Source organism: Grammomys surdaster, unplaced genomic scaffold (assembly GCF_004785775.1).
Source record: "Grammomys surdaster isolate TR1022 unplaced genomic scaffold, NIH_TR_1.0 202, whole genome shotgun sequence".
NCBI lineage: Eukaryota > Metazoa > Chordata > Mammalia > Rodentia > Muridae > Grammomys > Grammomys surdaster.
In genome coordinates this window covers 2,587,700-2,608,790 of record NW_021604647.1, presented here as the reverse complement: position 1 = coordinate 2,608,790, position 21,091 = coordinate 2,587,700, and the positions used below count along the sequence as shown (strand labels likewise).

At 40.7% G+C, this 21,091-nt stretch overlaps 1 protein-coding gene across 2 annotated transcripts in view; it reads left to right on the top strand.

The window, feature by feature from the left end:
* Positions 1–2,387: 2,387 nt before the first annotated feature.
* The window catches only part of Klhl6 (kelch like family member 6), a 36,507-nt gene continuing 17,803 nt past the window's right edge, over positions 2,388–21,091 (top strand). Inside the window, exons 1-2 of one of the 2 annotated variants that reach the window (XM_028770518.1) lie at positions 2,388–2,926; positions 18,322–18,487. In XM_028770518.1, coding sequence (XP_028626351.1) covers positions 2,640–2,926; positions 18,322–18,487 — 453 coding nt within the window. In that variant the 5' untranslated portion in view covers positions 2,388–2,639. The remainder of the gene's footprint in view (positions 2,927–18,321; positions 18,488–21,091) is intronic. The other variant, XM_028770519.1, reaches the window with a different exon arrangement.

The window sequence follows — 21,091 nt, the reverse complement described above, 5'->3', positions numbered from 1 at the left end:
TTAATCACCACTAATTTCTTAGCTCCAGCTAACCAGCATCAATTGTTCCAGTAGTCCCTTCTATTCTTGACTCAGAAGTCAGAGGCACATGGCCAAAGCTGCCAAGTTCTGCTGCTTGCTTGGGCTGGAACATGGTACCCCTTACCTATTACATTATCACCAGCCTTCTGTTTCCCAACTCTTTCACTGCCTAAGCTTGGCTGTCCTGAACTTTGCTCTGTAGATTGACATTGAACTCAGAGATCTGCATATGTTTATACCCTGAATTCTGGGATAAAGGGTATGTACCATCACGCCTGGATTTAAACTTTTCTTTACTTGGAACTTGTTCTATACCAAGCTGGCCTAGAACTCAGAGGTATGCTTGCCTCTGTCTCCTTGGATTAAAGGTGTATACCACCATGCTTGGACTTCATCTAAAGTGAGTGGGATCTTGTCCCAAAGTCACCACTTGCCTAGTCTGTTTATCTCCTTGAACATAGGATTCAGCTCCATTTTGCTTCCTGGTGCCCCTTTATTACTTTAACCATATAGTTTATATTTTTCCTTTTTTAGCTTGATCCTTTTTATTAAAATGTTCTTCATAACAGTGAACTTTAGTAACCACACAACAGAATTTATGTCAGGTTGTTTCGATATTTTCTTTGTCAAAGCAATTATCTCTTCACTTTAGCCTTAGACAGACTCTTTGGACAATGGCAAAAAGCTGACATATTCTTCACCAAAATACTACAAAAATAGTCTCTAAGCCACATACTGAAATTCTTCTCCATTGAAACAATTTGGGCCAGGTCTGCACAGTTCAAATCACTCTTAGCAACAACATCTTCAATATTCCTATTAGGATAGCCTATTAAGCCCCACTTAAAGCATTCCACTGCTTTCCAAATCCAAAGTCCCAACATCCTCATTCTTCCCAACAGTAGCATGGTCAGGCCTATCACAGCAATATCCCACCCCTTGTTACCAACATCTTTCTTAGTTAGGGTTTTACTGCTGTGAACAGACATCATGACCAAGGCAACTTTTATGAAAGACAACATTTAATTGGGGCTGGCTTATAGGTTCAGAAATTTAGTCAATTATCAACAAGGCAGGAGCGTAGCAGCATCTAGGCAGGCATGATGCAGGAGGAGCTGAGAGTTCTACATCTCATTCCAAAAGCAAACAGGAAAAGACTGACTTCCAGGCAGCTAGGATGAGAGTCTTAAAGCCTGCACCCATAGTGACACACTTACCCCAACAAGGCCATACCTACTCCAACAAGGCCTCACCTCCTAATAGTGCCACTCCTTGGGTCAAGCATATTTAAATAACTACAACATATAAATAAAATGTTGTAACATTTGGTGTTTACTCATTGAGCCTATGATACAATGCCATATGTGGCAGCCTACTAGGTAAATGATATGTTAACAGAAGGAACTGACATCTGGCTGGTTAGTGTTTTTTAAGGCATGTGAAAAATAAAGGTAAAACAATAAAGGAGTTTTGTGGACACACTCATGAATGAAAAACTGGATTTTATTCTATTGCGTATGTGTTGTAGGAGATAAGGAGGTAGAGCAGTTTTTGGCCTCATGTCTATAATTTGAGAGCGTACGGATACAAGTTGCCATGAAGAGGCTCATGTCATTGTGTATCGTCTTCAGCATCGCCAGAGGATATAGTTGGAAGCATTTTTATGGTTTGAGCCTTAAATGTCATGCCATAAGCCTATGTCTTGAACACTTATTCTTCAGCTGACTGGTGTTATTAGGGAGGCTATGGAACTTTTATGAAGTATAGCCTAATTGGTATAAGTAGGTCTTTTAGGGGCAGGCTTTTGAAGGCAATAGACTTGTTGCTGGTACTCTCCAGATCTACCACCTTGTGGACAACATATGCTACAGGGTGTTAATGTTGGAGAATGACCCACTATCCCATCCTCTTCGAGCCATAGTGGGCCTGAGCCATATTAATCCTGAACCAAAATAAATCTTTTGTTCCTTAAATATTTTTCTGTCCGATAATGTGATCAGAATGCTGCAACTAATACAGAGGACTGATACCAGGATTAGGGTCATAGCTTTGATTAAATTTGAGCATGTGATTCTTAGGCCCTTGGAAATGGTTTGCAGAAGGAAGATGGAAAAGTTTGAAGGTATGTGTTAGAAAAGCCCTAAAAATCAGGAAGAAAGTTTATAGGGCTACAGGCAAGAAAGGTAGTTAGAATTCAAAGGGGTATCAGACAGTGGGAGACAGAGAAGCCCCCCTACCCAGTTCCTCCCTGAAGTCTTGGGTTGTTGAACCAGGTATAAGGAAACAGGTAATAATAACCGGAAGCGGAGGTTTGCTGCCTGTGGGTGTGAGGTGGGATAGGGCTAAATGGTACTCCCGGGAGATACAGAGAAGCTATCGTTTCTTTCCCAGATCCCTGTTCTCCACACCTACTCGAAGACATTCCTAACCCTGTGACAATCCACAGAAAGAAGAGGAGGAGTTGGTGGCGTTTGTAGTAACAGGATGAGAAAATGTGAGACTTCCTGTTCTGTATGTGTGACAGCTGGTGATAAGTGGAGGGGCCTGTGCAGGAAATCCGTTCAGCTTCTACAGTGTGACCTCCCCGAAACTTGGCAGCTTCTTTAGTCTAGACGTTGATGGCAGGACAAAGAGGCGTCTGCACCATGAGCGATGTGGTAGAGAGGAGCTTGGAAGGACCCTTAGCACTCACTACAGACAAGCCCTCCCAGAAAAGGCGAGACTTGGTGGAAATATTAACTGGGGAGAAGGTAAAATTTGACGACACGAGACTTTCTTTAATTCTTCAGAACGGCCTGGAGACGCTACGAGAGGAAAATGCTTTGACAGATGTCATCTTGTGTGTGGATATTCAGGAATTCTCTTGCCATCGCGTGGTGCTTGCTGCAGCCAGCAACTATTTCAGGTCAGCCTGCTTTGAATTCAAGTCAAACAGCATGTATATTGCAATGAAAACAACTGTAGATGCGAGGGCTCTACAATCTACAAGACTGAGCAAGCTCAATATGATTTGCTTGCTGTTACATTTATGGTTTTATATATTCTTACATAGAATATGTTAGGAATCATGTTATATTATATATTACCTTATGTGTTATGTATAATATAAATACACACACACACATGCACACACACACACTAAGGTGCCTACTGAAAATATAAGAAAGGAAACTATCAACCTTTAGAGTTTTGATTTAGGCCAAGAGAAACTGGGACTATTTAGAAGCAGTATTTTATTATTTATTACTTTGAACTATTATTATTATTATGAATTATTATTAATAATAATTATTAATAATTATTCATGTCATCCTTGGTCTGATTCTACCATTCTGATACTTTTCTTTGAAAGATTTAATTCTGTCTTAATATCTTTTACCATCTCTTAGAGTCAAGCTAACATATTTTAAAAATATGTTTTGTTATCCTTCACCTTGGCAAGTATACTTTAGTGATGATAAAATTGAAAATATTCTTTAAATATATATAAGTATGTCCTTGATTCTAAGGATGTGAACTTACGTAAGTCAGGGGAATTTTTCTCTCTCTTTCCTCAGTTTGACTAATGTGTTAAAAACACAATGTTGTGTTTGTTCATCAGTAGAAGTAGAGAAAAAGGATATGGCTTTGCTTTTGGAGTTACCACATAGCTTACTGAAAAATAGGGGTTTCTGGTGTGCAAGGAGAGGTGGGAAGGACAAACCATGCAAGAAGGCTCTGGATGTGAAAGGCTTCTGAGGTATCATAGTGAGAAGACCTGGGGTTGGAAGACCTGCTTCCAGTTCACTTGAGCCTTTCCTGGCCATGAGATTTTAGGTGAGTTTCCTGTTATTCTGAATTTCTGTTTGTCAACTGGAAGATGGAGACAGTAGCAATTTTCTTTCATCATTGTTGTAACGATCCTCTTAGTGAAAAGATCTTACATGGTGCCTGGTAGATACATTTGCTCATAAAACCCCATATGAATAGACCTGGACCAGCATTGTCAACATCAGTGTGGTCATGACAGAGAACCATTGAGTAAGGATGGTGTAGGTAAAGGAGGTATTTTGGAAAGTAGGAAAAATTCAAAGAGCAGAGTTAGAAGGTTGTTGTATGTAAAGAGCTCCCAAGGCAAGGGGCAGGGCCTATGTGAGTTTGAGGGAAGTCATGCCTGCAAACAACGGTCATTGGTTTCACTCTACACTAGCCTGACGAAGGTGACAGATGCCCCCTTTTCAGATGAGGAAATGAAAACTGCACATTGTGTACCTGGTCGTTGCAGGAGTGAGAATTCTGATTCTACACATTCTAAGAGTCCTTGTTTTAACTGCAGGACAAGCTGCCACTAAGTATGGAGCACCATGCTGTTGGCAGCATATCTTGGTAAAATATAAGTATGGTCATAAAAATGGGTTGACACAAACACACTGCTTAACCTGCCCCTCTAATGGCCACTAGCTTTTCCATTCAGGAGGGAATGAAAGTCAATTTGTCTCAATGTCCTGGGTACTCATTTTCAGTTTATTCTTTATGTTTTGAGTCACTGAAAAATGGCTATTACTAGTTGGTAGTTTTATAAGTCCTTGCTTATCAGAAAGGACTATCGGCTGTCTTCCCTTGAGACATCACTTTTTTTGGTCCTTGGGTTTCTCCTTATAAACAAAAGATGCCTTAGTTCAGATCTTTTATCCTTGCCAATGTTGAAAACACTCTGTTGGTTTTCAGGGCCAGTATGGCAGTAAGAAACTGGAGCACACACAGATGTGAGTGTCTGCCTGTGGATGTAGACTTTCTTAACCTTTCTTTAGATTTACATCTAGGTATTTCCAATGTAGTTTTCCTCCTATAATGGATACAGGACTCTGGTGATAGGACTCTGTTTTCTGTTCGTTGAGCAATTGTGTGGGATAGGCTTTGTACCACATGCACTTAGCCCATTTAATGTGTACAAAGATTTTGTGTACAACAGTTTCACGCACAATAATATTGTGCTCATCTTACACATGGGGGGCTGAAGTCTAGGTACCAGTTAATTAAAAAAAATAGTCAACTTGAATCCTAAGACCAAGGATCAGCATTGGATCTGACAATGACTCACTGTCTCTTTGCTTTGTTTCTAAGGTTTTGGAAAGGGTGATACATCTGTTATTGTCATAACATTACTCCAGATCGAAATTATCAACCGTTGTATGTGGTACAGAGCAGGCACCACTTCCCTCAAACTTAGCCCCTGGCCTTGTCAATAAATATATGGGAGCTATTTAACTCAAAACAACCTGCTGTTCTTGCTCATCATACACAGAAAAACAGTTGCAAGAGTTTACTTGTGCACTTGTGCAGAAGAATGATAGGGTAGGAATGTGTCAGCCAAACAGGAACAATATTAGTCACCCAGACAGTGATTTCCCTTTGTGGATCTATTTTAAAGTCTTGGGAGAAACAAGGAAGTTGGAGAAAAATATGTGTTGTGAAGACTGAGAAATGAACAAAGGATAGTAAACCTTAAAAGTTATCTTTTTGGCTCTGTAAATCTGGGCAGAACTTGTTTAGCTTCTCTAATGCCCAGCAGCCACATCTGGAGCTAAAGATTTGCAGGTCTACATTTATAAGTGAGTTGTCATAGAATGTAAATAATGAAGCAGTCCATTTATTAATCTGTTGGCTTAAAAACATGTATGTGACAAAGTCAGATTTTTTTTTAGTTTTTGTGATCAGAAACGCCTCTGGCTTATTTGAGGAAATAAATGTATGTGTGTAGTAGCATAGACTTGTAAAATCCCCTCCCAAGGAGTGAAGAGAAGCAAACCCAGAAAAGAAACAGGTATAAGGAGGTCGTATAGTAGTCAAGATCTCAGCTATTCCGCCTGTGTCAGGAGGAGCCCAGCTGCTACAGAATCCTGAAGGCCATAGTATAGAGTAGAGATCCTCAACCTGTAGGTCATGGCAAACCTCCAATTCCAAAAATATTTATATTATAGTTCATAACAGTAGCAAAATTACAAATTCCAAGGGATAGGAATTCAAATGAAGTCAGCTTTAGCATAGGAAGACTGGAATGTGGCAGAGAGCAGGGAGGACAGAATCCCAGGCCTTGAGACTTCTGCCCCCACATGGTTAAAGTTTGCTTTTTGGTAGATTTGAGACTCATTTCTTGCAGCTTTGACTCCAGAGGGAACTAAGGGGTTTTCTCTGCTTTTAGTATAAAAAGTTCCTGGGAAAGTTGCTGGTTGGCCTAGACTTCAATTACCTACCATTCTTAGACCAATAACTACATCAAAGAGTTGGGACACAGTGATCAACCTAATTTAGAAGCTTGGCCAAAGAGGTAGGTGTGTGTGTGTGTGTGTGTGTGAGAGAGAGAGAGAGAGAGAGAGACAGAGAGAGAGAGAGAGAGAGAGAGAGAGACAGAGAGAGAGACAGAGACAGAGACAGAGAGACAGAGACAGAGACAGAGAGAATGAGAATATTCCCTTGCCACATGAAAAGCATAGCCTGAGTGAATTCTGGCTGAGAGAGGCAATGTCCAAGTAAAGGGAGACACTGATCAAAAAAATCTGTTAAAGACAGTAAATTCTGCTTTACTTCCTTTTACAATAGCTTTGTATTCCTTTGGTTGTCTGGAATCTCATGCATCAATTAACTTATCTCCACTTTCAGTGCAAAGGCCATACTAATTACATGAGTAATGATATCATGATTTAAAACATGATAAACTGAAAACTAATGGCTCGTGTGAGGGAGCTATGAAAAAATAGGTATAATGGTCCATGTCTGTGGTCAAGTATGAACTTATCAGATCTATAACATCTTTGGTCATACTGAGTAAGTCTGGGGCATTTTGGTTTGGAAGGATTTAGGAGAGGGTCCAAAACCCAATGAAAATTCTGGAAAAAGGGATTAATAGACAAGAGAACACGCACATGGACATATGCATGGACACACACACTGCAGTGTGCACAAACAGGAGAGATGAGAAGAGTGTCAATTGACCTAGCAGCATAGTAAGACTCAGGATGCCATATTAGGTTGGCAAACCCACAGTGCACCTGGAGTTGAATAGGAGAACTTTCTGGAGAGCTAGCATGCACACATGAACAGATCACCAGGAGAAGTAGAGTAGATGTGCAGTTCAGTACAGCTGAGAGACTCTTAGAGTCAGACCATGAAAGGTTTTGTTAGAACTGGCTATGGAATGGAATGTATCCTACCAGCCTGGGGAGGACATGGAGTAGTAGAACATTTTAAAAATGACATGATTTGACCTCTGTGTAAAGATGCTCTATTAGGCTGTAAGTAGGGAGAGCCACATCAGAGAGACCTAGAAGTTGCAACAAGCTACAGTGTAGTTGAGCATGGTTTCACAGGTTTTCAGGAGGTTGAAGAGGGATCCAGATACCTCTTCTGACCTTCTCAGGCATCAGACACACATGTGGTATACATAAATATATGTAGGTAAATACTCATACATAGAAAATAAGAATCAATAAATCTTTTTTTTTAAGATTTATTTATTTATTATATATGAATACACTGTAGCTGTCTTCAGACACACCAGAAGAGGGCAGCGAATCTCATTACGGATGGTTGTAAGCCACCATGTGGTTGCTGGGATTTGAACTCAGGACCTCTGAAAGAGCAGTCAGTGCTCTTAACCACTGAGCCATCTCTCCAGCCCCCAGAATCAATAAATCTTAAAAAATAAAATCAAATAAAAATATGGGTTGTTCTTGGCTCTTTGGTGAGGTGGTGGTTTCTGCATTAACCACAGGCAATATGGTAAGCTGCTCTGAAAGCAGCACAGATCTATTGACATAAACATGAGAATTTAAAAGGCAGTTGACATGACTGTTTAGCAAAAAATAGTTGTAGGCTCCCTCCAGGGCTGAAGATCTCCCCATTCATGTCACACAGAGAAAAGGAGGTGCAAGATTCTGAGAGCCAGAGGAAGGGGAGATGTGTAGAAAAAAGATGTCCCGATGTAGCCTTAACATCCACGAACTCACTGCAGTTCTGGTCTGCACAAGAGTAATCTCAACATCCCATCGTGGATGTGGGAGAGGCCATGAGGCCCAGCATTCTCTGAGGTCTGCTGGCAATTAACAGTTGCTGGAGAAGAAAATAACCACTTTTTTTAGTGGTGTAGCCACTAATAAGTTGCCTATACTCCAGTAAATACCCGCCTACACCACCACACTTGTGAGAGTAACGCTACAAAACTCAGTGGGTCACACACAGGGAGGAAGCATAAAACTGGGAGGGGAACTTGGGAATAACAACATTTCAAGGTGAGGAGATGGGTGAGGGGAGGGAAGGGGTGTGTGTGAAAGTGACTGCAATCAATTATATACATGTATTAACCATAGACCATTAGAAACCACAGATTACTTTAGATCACAGATTGACACAGTTGTTCTGTTAGGGGACATGGGGCACATGTTTTAAGCTTTGGGGCCATGTGATCTCTATGCTAATTGCTCAACATATAAATTACTGTGTTTAAACTTTGTTTCCAAAAAAAGGGTTTTGTCATTGTCCCACAGGTGTGGTTAGCTCCCTGGCTGTGGTTGGCTGGCTTCTAAACCCAGCTATGTGATTTAAATAACGACTTAGCAGATCTAGAAGCCTCCTCCCTGTAAACAACTTTCTTTCTCTATGGTCTTTAAATATTGATGGTGTTTCTATGTCAGGAAAGCGAGCACTGTGTTTAAGAGACTGCTGTGTTCATCCCTCTGCTTTGTCATCTGCTTTCACAGTGCTGCTCCTTAACTGTCTCAGTTTTTAGTTATCCAGAATCCTCCTGTGCAGAAACCTGGTTTTATATTTTATATATTTTCTCATACCTACCACAGTAAGTAATTCTAACATTGTTTTTAAAGCTTGTTTTCTATTACATGTGGAAGTCCTACTGATTAAGGCAAATCTGGGAAAAAGAAGAAACATTTAAAAACTAATAAATATGTACTGAATGTTCTTATGTATTGAGCTATAAATTTACAGAAAAATTACCCAGAAGTATTTTATTAATATTTAAATGTACTATCAGTTCTTTCTTCTAGGCATAGATGTTAAATAGTTATTGTGTTTGTATCACATATTGTCACTTATTTTTTATTTCCAACTCAATTGCATAGTGTAAGTATTTTCCCTCTTATTCCATACTTTCTATAGACATAGTTTAATGATTTCTGTCAAACTGTGGATATATTGTAATTCACTTACTACTTAATTGTGAACATTTCCATAGTAATTGTAACAGCTTTTTGTATAAAGTTAAATGATTTGAAATGGATTAGGAAAAGTTCTAGGTGTTGACAAAAGGAACAGTTCTCACCTCAAAGGAACAGAAGCACTTGTTTATTCTGGAGGCAAATATGAGAGATCATAGCCTAGGAACACAGAATATGGTTTCTTCCTGAATACCATGTTCCAATGAAGTAGCAATTTCATGAAGCTTCTATAGAAACAGAACAAAGGAAGTAAGTCGACATGCTTGCTCAATACACTGGGTCAGTATGTTCTTAGCAAGGTGAGAAACCACAGCTATAGGCCCTGGGTGCTATCTATTAAGATTCTTAGCCTTTCTGTTAGTAAAAGTTAGTATACATTCCAAAGATTATGTGATAGTCACAAAGATGTTAGGTCACACACAGAAGTGGGCAATAAATGGCTATTGAGGGCACTAATGATGGCTGAACATAATTTGGGACTTGCACCAATCCAACCTCCCTCTAGTGACTGATGTTCTAATCAATCAGTCATCCCCTGTAGTCACAGCTTCTTTCCTGGAGATCTCGTTCCCACAGGTAGGGAACAATGGACTCACATGATAGATACATATTTGAAGACAAATGAAGCATATGATTCAGTTGTTACAAAAAGCTTGCCTGTTCCAAGGCTTGCAGACAATCAAAGGTATCCCAAAAAGCTTCTGTGAGAGTCTCTTCCCACTGCTCAGTAACCCAGAAACTGCATTGCAACTTTTGACCACTTTGCAGGAAGTACTACAGCTATTATACTCAGTGCCCTGTGTCATCTAGATTAGCTTAGGCATTTGGGGTGCTGGACTTTGAATTTTAAAAAAGTTCTCCATGAGGGAGGACAAAGTAGAAGTAGAGATTCTTTCCCTGTATACTGAAGAAGTCCACACTCAGTGTCAAAGCTTCCCTTCTTCCCACCCTTCCTCCTTCTCTTGTTTTACAGTTCCTTTCTAGCAGGAGTGCCCAGCTTTCTCCTCTTGCCTTCTGGCTTCTGTATCATGGATAGCCAAATCTCTGGCTTGTGGTCCAGATCAGTCTGGCAGCTGGCAGCGGAAGCACTCTGGCATATGATTTAGCAATTTCACTGTACTCCATGGTAGGGATACTCTGCTACTAGCAGATTAATCCTCTATATATTGGGAAGAAGATGTGGACCAAAGTCTGTGTGTAGGATTCTAAGTGGTTAAAACCAGGAACGCTCAGTTCAGCCAGAGGCTGATCCCTAACTTCTAGATAATGAAGTGGCCATCACAGAGAGCTTCTACAGGGTCCTGTGTAAGTTGGGAAGAAACATAGTCAGAAGAGCAAGAAAATGGTATGCGGCGCACAGGGCTGGGATGTGGCAGCGGACAGCAAGCACCAATGCTCACCTAATCTCATTAAGTACCACTCTAAGATTAAGATCTCACAGAGGTGGTCTGGGAGGCAAATTGTATTTTGTTAGGGCAGTGGTTCTCAACCCTCCCGAAGCTGCAACTCTTTAATACTGTTCTTCATGCTCTGGTGACCTTCTACAGTAAAATATTTTCACTGTTTCTCCACAACTGTGATTGTACTACTGTTATGAACTGTAATGCAAATATCTGTGTTTTTTGATGATTTTAGGTGAGCCCTGTAAAAGGGTGCTGTGATCCCATCCAAGGGGTCGTAACCCACATGTTGAGAACCACTAGGTTAAGGGCAGGCTGGCTGTATTTCCAGTGGAGAGTGTGAGTAAAGTAATAACCACCATGTGTGTAATGTAGAAGCACAGGTAGAAGAGCTCAGAGTTAGCATCAGCACCTTGGAGGTCTGATTTCAAGAATCAAGTTCTCATCACACTATTACACGTATCTGTGCAAGGTCATGCTGTAGTTCACTGTTACTTATACTCATAGTACTTAGAGTGTAGGTCAGAGTATGAAGTGGAGTTGTTAAATCTTCTTGGCCTAAACTATCAGTGTGTGTGTGTGTGTGGGGTCTTCTCATCTCTCTGTTCATCTATCTCAGCATCTGACAATTAGTAAAAAGTGCTTGCCATGGCATTTTTAAAAGACTAAAGTGTACTTACTCATTTATGTTTTAAAAGTCTAGGTATATTGCTGTTAGGTACAGAGGATCCTTGTGTTCAAGTTAATCTCTTTCTATGTGTGTTTGTCTCTTTGTGTCTCCTTTCTCCTCCCCTTGCCTCTGCTGAATAGAGATGAGAAGGTCACAAATATTTTGAATTTTCATTTCTACTAGTTCAAGAATTTCAATGGGAAACATACTTCTTATAGCAGTAATTCCAGAGACGGTTCTGAAACTGGCTCTGCTTGGACCCTTTTTGTTCTGCAGTCAGCCCTAACTAATCACTAAGGCTTCAGGGATTCATTACATGACTTGGACTATGTTTACCATTGGCCCAAGGATTGAGGCTAGCTTCACACAGACATCCAAAACTGTGTAGCGGAGGAGTGGGTCACAGTGGGAAGTCTCCTGTTCCTACCAAACAGAGTTGGAATGATAGTGAGCACGAAAACAAGAATTGCCATCACATCTGTGTCTGGATCATCACTCGAGTCTGTACACAGTATTTGTTGTTATGTTCTATTGGCTCTGATCTTGTTGGACGGAACAAGCCTTTCTTTCATAAATTTGAATGATAAGAGTCCCATGGCTTGCAGTGTCACCAGTATTGCCCTAGTGGGGTTTTGAGGGTTCTGGTTACACAGTAAGCAAGCCAACTTCTGCTTCCTGAAAGCCATGTGTAGTGACTTTGAGTGGTCAACTTGAACCAGAAGGTTAGCAAAAAGAAGTTCTTTTGAGATCTGATATTATTTAAAGTCAGTGGAGGGAATGCTCAGCTTTAAGCTCCTTTGTCACTTTAGTTCAAATGCTTGTTCAGTGGCTAGAAGTGTTAAATAATCTGACTTTAAACTCAAGAGAGAAATGTGGGATGCTGTCTCTCAGATGTGTCTGTAGTAGAAAGAAAGATGTCTGTGAACTTTCAAATGCTACTCTGAAGATACATGTTAGTTTTTTTTTTATTACTATAACAAATACCTGAGACTGGGAACTTTAATAAGAAGAAAGGGTTATATAGTGCTGGTGATACAAAGGCATTGGCTTAGCTCTGGCCTTGACAGTCACTTCATAGGTTGGTTATGTTATGGTGGGAGTAGGTCAGAGAGCAGTGTCCCATGGTGAGACAAGAAACCAGACAGCTGTGTGGGTAGGGCCAATCTTCCTCTTTCAAATAACTCTTTTTTGACAACTGAGCAGTGTCCCATGAGAACCACATTGGTTCTTCTGATGACTATGTCCTAACAGCCTAGCTGCCTTGGTACTTGGTTTTTTAAAAGGTCCCAGCATATGTACATTGCCACATTGAGGACCATGCTTAGAACACACAAACCCTTGGGGGAATAAACCACAGCAGAAGTTACGCTTCTAGTTGTGAGTGAATTTGCATGCATACAACAGACAAGGACAAAAATCTCATGTTATTTATTATTAATAAGGCTTTTATATCAGGCTGTTTGTGGAAACTCTGAGCTCCAGTGAACTGTGCTACCCGAGTACAGGCTGCAGTGCCTTTTCTGAGTCTATTAGACAGAGACATAAGAGGCCAAGGCAAGGCCTGGCAGCATGAGCTTCCCAGGCTGAGAAGAGGAGGTTGCTTGTCCCTCTTTCCTTTGTGAAATATTCCTAGGCCTGATGGAATCCTGGGATTGCTGGATCTCAAAATATGGAGGAGAGCCTCTACAACAAAAACAAACAAGATTTTCCAGGCTAATATTTGTCCTAGCTAATTATTTTCTTAACTTTGATCTTTATTATATCTTCTTGTTAGGTGGGAGCCAAAGGTGCCTCTGTTAGGGACTCCCCTGCCCAGTTTCTCATTTGGTAACTGTGGCCATTTGAGTGAGAATATTCTTATAGGACCACATATTTGAATGCTTGATCTCCACTTGGTGGAACTATTTTAGAAGAATTAGGAGGTATGGCATTGTTGGAGAACTTATGTCACTGTGGGTGGGCTTTCAGGTTTCAAAAGCCCATGCTACTCTTTCTTAGCTTTCTCTCTTTTTTTTCATGCTTGTGAATTAGGATGCAGGCCCTCAGCACCACTGCTCCAATGCCATATCTGCCTGTCTGCTGCCATGCTACCTGCTGTGATGGTTATGGTCTCACCTTTTGAAACTTTAAGCTCCCAATAAACTTTTTTCTATAAGTTGCCTTGGTCATGGTATTGTAACATATCAATAGAAAAGTAACCAGGACAGTAGCCCAGGCTTTCCTTAAATGTATGGCCCTTCAGCTTCAGTCTGGGATTATAGGCATGTACTATCATGGGCATTACTATCATGCTTTAATTAAGACACTGGTTTTTAAATTTTAGTTTGCTAAGTAATCATGAGGACCAGAATAGATTCTAATAAGATGCATCTAGCTAACCCACTGTCAAAGATTTTAACTCATTTGGTTTAGGCTTGGTAATATTCAGGATTCTGTTCTCTTCACAGGCACACACAGTATTCAGATGTAGCTGGCCTTTGAGTTTACACTATGACTTACCCAATGAGGCTGATGTTAGGAGAATGAGGTGAGTGTTAGGAGAAGAGAAAGCTTCCCTTTCTGACCTCGGATTAGGCACAAACCACACTCAAACACAGCATCAAATGGCCTTGCAGGTGCACGTTTTATAAAGACAAAAAGGGGAAGGCTGTATTAGAATGGGCTAGGATGAGATGCATTTGGATTGAGCATGTTAGTTAGGTGAACCAAAGGGAGCTTTTGATTGCTGAATTTAAATACTTTGATAGCTGGATCTTCATAGTCAGTCTCAGGAGGAAAATGTGGCCAAATAGAGAAGTAGACCTTGGCGGCTAGCTTTTGGAATGTAATTAAATGGTCTTAGCTGGGAGAGGAAAATGGGGGAGAAAGGCGAGGCCTGCCAGAGCCATGCTGGCCAGAGTCTCTTCACTGAGGGTGTAAATAAGACTTCAGATAATCACTAGAGATGAGAATTTGGACTAAGCTGAATGTCTACAAGCTTTTGTTAGCTAGAATTAGCTTGGGGAATGGGTTGGAGAGATGGCTCAGCATTTAAGAGCACTGGCTGCTTTTTTCAAAAACCTAGGTTCAATACCTGCTGGGTAGCTCACAATCATCCCTAACTCCAGTTCCAGGATGTCTGATGCTCTTTTCTGGCGTCCATAGGTACTTCATGCATATAGTACACACCACACATGCAGAGAAAACACCTACATTTTAAAATGGAATTAGGTTAGGAAATGGAAGGTTTTGGTGCCTGTAGATCGGCATTTCTATCTGTCAGACAGCAAACCCATGTTACCTTCCATCACACCTGGATCTGCTGACTCCTGATTTTTTTTGCAATGGAAACTTCTTTGATTGAAACCATATTCCTGAAACCATATTCCTTTCTTAACAATGCTGCTCATTATGCATCAGATGATGAAACTGAAAATAATGTCTTAACCCAGTTGCATATATGTGAAAACACACACACACACACACACACACTCAGATGTACACACTTTGAAACAGATTCTTGATAGGTATTTCAGATTGATCTTGATCTTAAGATTCTCTTGCTTCAATTTCCTGAGCACTGGAATTGAAGGCTGTAATTCTGTGCCATCTACAATCAACTGCTTGTTTGTACTCTTGAGTTGAATTTCACCTACTTTGCAATTAATGTTAGTGCCACAACACAGAATATCTTAGTGAAGCAGAGAAGTTAATCCTTGATATGAAGAGGATGGGCAAGGGATGAACAGGGAACTACATAGGGACAGGCATAGGTTAAAATGCGTAGGACAGTAGATGTGACTGGGGTGTACTCGTTTACAGGCCTGGTGTTGAGGCAGGGAGGTTGTAGAAGAGGGTAAACCATAGGTCAATTGGAATTGGTGAAAAGTTCCATTGGTGATATCTCAAGATATTCAGGAGCCTACAGAACTCATCAGAGTAGAAAGTAGAGTGCTTCTGGAGATTTATCTCTTTCAAATTCCAGATCCTGTGTGTCTGATAGGAATTTCTTAGTGGGATGAAGGGCTCCTCCTCATCCTCTGCAGGATGTTTGACAATTTTTGGAATGGCAAATGACCAACAAGAAACAGTTCTAAGGATCTCGGAGAGATCATTTGTCAACCAGTTCACTCACTCATTCATTTACTTATTTTTTCTAGAGACCGAGTCTCCCCTTGATCTGGAGCACTGTTCTAGGCACTGGGGATTCAGTGATAGTGACAGTCCTTCAGCTCATATGGAAGATGGGAGGATGACCATTAAATTAGTGAACAAGTAGTTCTATAGGACTATGTCAGGTTGTGAAGGTTCTACAAAGAGAAAGGAAAGAAAGGTGGAGTGGTGATTTTAGATTGGGTACAGCATGAAAGAAAGCATGTCTGAAGAAACGACATTCGAGAAGGGGCCTCAGTTGAGGGCTAACCTCATAGACAGTGGAGGGCTGTGTGCCCAGGCAGAGTGTTTGCATCAGGGTCTGAATTTATGTAGCTGAGTCATGGGTCTGTGACTACATCCATGGCTGTGATGGGAGATTTTAGTTGTGGGCTCATGGCTACATTCACATGGTAGGAGATGTGCTGAATGACTCAGGCTTTGCATTGAGGTATCATTGATTTACTGTGTTGGGCAACTGGCTTACTGCTCTGAAACTACTTTTGTTTAAAAATGAGGATCTCATGTGAGTTGATCCACATCTTTCTAGAAATTACTTTTTATTATGTAATATCTCACTTATATGCTAAGGGGTACATTTTTTATTCTTTTTATTTCTGTTATTGAGAGAGAGAGAGGCATGGGAGAACATGCGTGTGGGCTTATGTATGGAGGTCATAGGATAATTTCTGGGTGTTGGTTCTCTTTCTACCACAAGGGTCCTGGGGATTGAACTCACGCCTTCATATTTCTCACTAGTCTTCCTTGGGCTCCTTTATTTTTTTCTTTCCTTTCCTTTTCTCTTCTTTCCTTTCTTTTTCCATCTATCATCCATCTTTCTTTCTTTTTTCTTTTTCATTCTTTTCTTCCTAACTTTTTATTATTATTGTTTTAAAACAGTAAGCCTCTAATTCACAGAGATTTGCCTGCCTTGGCCTCTCAAGTGCTGGGACTAAAGATGTATGCTGTCACACTCAGCCTAAAAGAAGAGAATATATCTATCTGATCCTCCTACCTCTGTTTCTCTGGTATATTCTACTGTCAGGTACCATCACAACCTGCTATTGTTTTTAATTATTCTTATTTCTATAAGTTAACATACAAAGAGTGGGGTTCATTATGGCATTTCCATCCTTCCCATTTGGCTGTTTTTGAGATAGCTTCATTTAGCCAAGGGTGAGTTTGAATTTACTATATAGTGGGATGTTGTTGGCCTTGAGCTCATCTTCCTGCCTTCACCTCTTAAGTACTGGAATGACAGGCATGTGCCACATATGTCTGTGCTATTATACTTTGTTTTTATGTATCACCCCCTCTATATTCCCACTACCCCACTAAGAGGTAAATTGCTAACAACCAAGCTGGCTGTGCTGACAGAGAACAGACCCAGTTTAGTGTCCCCAGTGTTGATGCTGAATTAAGTCCCTGGTCTTTGACTTTGTATCCTACTGATTTTCTTGAGTATTGTCTTTTGTTAGGCTCCAGACAAGGGCCCTAAGTTCTAAGGGTTTTGGAGTTAGTGTCTTTAGATTGGTGCTCATATAACCCTAGCTCCATCTTTGCTATAGATAAAGGGTGGACAGTGTGTGGAAACCCTGAAACTGGAGAGCTAAGAGAGACCAGGACACATGCTGGCAAGCTAAGGGCTGAAGTGGTGTATGACTTACTCTCAGAATTTGGATGTCAATTGTCCTTAGCATGCATATGTGTTTGAATACTTAGGGCCTAGCTGGTTGTGCTATTTGGGGAGGATGTGGGACCTAGTTGGAGGAAGTGGGTATCTGGGAGCAGGCCTCCTTGCTTACAGCCCAGCTTCACTTCCTGTCATATCTTTGTTTTCTGACTTGAAAATACAAGGAAGTGGCTCACCCTTCTGCTACCACAACAACAGTCCTTGCTGCTTTCCCTCCTTTGTGACCTGTGCTTTCAAGACAGGAGCTTCTTCCCTTACATTGTCTCTTGTTACCTGTTTTGTTACAGCAACAAAAAAATTAATTAATTCACCCACTACACACCATGTCTCTTACCAGCTAAAATTTCCCTGATCTGGTCTGGAATGTCTTACTTGTTTGAATTTTTACTGACGTATGTTATCTTACTTATTCTTCAGATACTTCAGGAAGGTGGGAATTTATCAATAAACATTAAACAGATGATTTGTATTTTCTCATTTATGCCATGATGTGAATGAGTCTAAGGTTTGAGTGGGCTCTAGCCTTCTGCCTGCCACAACCATCGGACAGCACTTCTTTTTGGCTTTTTTCTGGGCTTTTGAAAAACCAGGTTGCTTGAGAATTATCTGTTCCTGAGTAGTCCTTGACTCTCTCAGACAGAAGGCTGTCTGTGGTACTACAGTGCAAAAGCAGTGTCTTTATCTCTTGCGACAAATGTGAAGTGTGTCCTCTAGTCCCTGTAGGATTAGGCTGAAATAACCTTCTCTAAGCACCTGATCTTGTTAGGCTTCTTCATGTACTGGTTCTTGCATGCCCAATTCCTTTAATTTTCTGGGAAATCCAAGTGTGGGCTAAACTGGAGTAGAGTGTCATCCACTGCACGTGATTCTAAGAGAGAATTCAGAACTACGTCTAGAAATGATGCTCAGTTAAGAGTATAGATGATCCCAGGGAGACTAATAATGTGTCACTTTGAAATGCATTGACTTCGTTTAAGAACTCTTCTTTGTTTGAGGCATTGAATTAACATATTCAAGAAGAGATAAAGAAACAAGGGAGAAGATCTCGAGAAGTCAGCAAGTCAAATGACTGTTTATCTATGTTGGCAATCAGTTCAGGTCTTGATCTTGGGGCTTCACTGTTGTAGGAGGGAAGATGACTTTAAAAGGGGATCTGTTCAGGTCTGGAAGGATTCACATCACAAGCTTCTCTTCTAGGGCTATGTTCTGCAACGACTTAAAGGAAAAGTATGAGAAGAGGATCATTATTAAAGGGGTGGATGCTGAGACCATGCACATTCTCCTGAACTACACATACACAAGCAAGGCTCTGATCACCAAGCAGAATGTTCAGCGGGTTCTGGAGGCTGCCAACCTTTTCCAGGTGTGTGACCAAACAAATTCTGTGCTCTTTGAAATGAATGAAAACAGGGAGCCCCCAGAGACCTGTTTAGGGTGGCTGCCAGACCTGTGCAGATCTGGGATTTGCACATGTATACACATACACAGAGAGAGACACACAAAGAGAGGGAGAGAAAGACAGACAGACAGAAAGACAGACACATGTACGCAAAGACAGATAGACAGACTGACAGGCATAGACACAGAGATACACACACACACACACACACACACACACACACACACAGAGAGAGAGAGAGAGAGAGAGGGAGAGAGACAGAGAGACAGAGACAGACAGAGACACAGAGAGAGAGAGACAGAGAGAAAGAGACAGACAGAGAGAAAGACAGACACATGTACACAAAGAGACAGACAGGCAGAATATGGACACAGAGATATATATACACAAGAGAGAAACAGACAAGTGTACACAAAGACAGACTGACAAACAGACATATAGACCCAGAGATACACACTCAGAGGGTTAGAAAGAGACAGAGAGACTGAGGAGACAGATAGAGGGAGACAGAGACAGAGAGAGAGAGAGAGACAGAGACAGAGAGAGACAGAGACACACAGAAAGACACACAGAGACACATATACATAGGACAAGGTTACCTGAAGTCAGAAGATGTTTGTTTGGATATTTAGTGGCAGGTGATGGGACGAGACATTGCCTACTTCATCAGATGGGGGGGGGGATGTGGTGCCGGTTCTCACTTGATATCTAAGTGTAGCACAATGGCTGTCAAGTGTAGCAGCCCAATTAGAGCTGGCAGTGGAGCTCAAGCTTCCTATACAGAACATCTGATCTGAGCGTGAGTTGGACAAAAAATTAAGGCAACACAGAATGTAACTGAAACTGCTGTGATTTGAAACTGGGTTTTCTGACTGAAGAAAGTACTGCTTGCCATCACACCATTCAGCTTTCAGACGGTGATGCTGCCTAAATGTGAGGGAATCAAGATATCTGTGATAAGCACTTGGTGGCTGTGAAAGAAGAACATTGAGAGGTACGCAGTGTCACAGAAGAGAGACTTCAGAATTATGATTTATTTTAAAATAATATATTGTTTCTATTCAATGATATTTGTTTCAATATGATTGTAGCAATTACACTGGCTTCATAAACTAATTAAACCATAGATAATGTCAGTTGCATCTATAATTATAACAAGGGTCTCATCTAAGTTATCATCTATGGCCAGGACTAGGGTTATACTGTTGAAATTGGTTTCATCATATTAATGTTGTCTTGTTACCTAGATGTGTAAGAAACAGAATCTGGGGATAGGCCAAGTCATTCCTAGAGACTAGAGATGAGCATCAAATCTTATGTATGACTTGACTCTTACAGAGGTGATTCCTGTTTGTGTCATAATTGGCTTGGGAACATAATTGAAGAGAATAGAACCCAAAGTATGGGAAAGTAAGTGTCTCTGAAGGGTTCAGGGTCCAAGATAGATGGTAGCAGGATTACCTCTGTTGAATTTGGGTTTAGGGAGGGATTTATAAAATCTGACAAAAGACAGGAGTGTGGAAAGGAAATCCATTACAGTGCAGCCTTGATGAATTTTGAGTAATAGGTTGCTACTAGTTGAATCAATTTTGTTGGCTCAGTTACATGGTGCACCCTGAAGATACCAAGAAAATCATTTCCAGCAGAGCTGCTTTCCTGGTAATGTCTCCTAGTCATCTTCCTGACCTTCTGTCTGTATTCATCATCAGCCCCTTTGATTGGCAGGAAACTATCTCTCCTTATGGGAGGCAGGAATCACTAACTCCATGCCTATTTGTAGCTCATCTCTTCCTTCTCACTACTTTAACAATATGACCTTCAATGAAGTAGAAGTGTGTCATATAAGTGTGCATCTGAGTAGAGTATTTTGCAGCCTCTAACTTCACTAGCAGGGATGTATAAGGAACATTGTGTATACTCTAGCTGTTGATAGATCACATCCTCTTATTTCCTAGGTCAGGAGTGAGTTTGCCCAGCAGCAAATGTGTGTACTAAGACTAAGGATATGTGAGGTGTTGGAATACTTCTCTTGCTTCACAACCGGGTACACCCAAGTGAGAGTTATAGACAGGTAGGGAGATCCTGAGAGCTGTGGCCTCATGGTTAGATTTGTTTTTGCTCTTCAGTCTGTAGGATCCCTTCAAGGAATTTCTTAGAACTTAATGGCCATAGATTCTTTTAGCTTATTTTTATCATGGAACTTTTTCCTCCCATTATAACAAATAGCTTTGCTGGGTATAACAGTCTGAGTTGGCACTTATTGTCTATAAGAATTTGAAATACAATTTTTCCAGGCCCTCCCAGCTTTTACATTTTCATTTGAAAAAAAAAAAAACCTGTTATTCTGATGGAATTGCCTTTACATGTGACTTTTTCTCTCTTGCCAGTTTCAGTATACTTTCTTTGTTCTGTACATGTAGTGTTTTAATTATAAAATGATGAGAGGAGGTTCTTTTCTGGTTTTGTGTGTTTGGTGTCCTAGATCCTCCTACATATCAATTGGTAATTTTGTTTCTAAATCTGGTAACTTTTCAGTTAGGATTCTTTTTTCTTTTACTTTTTTCTTTC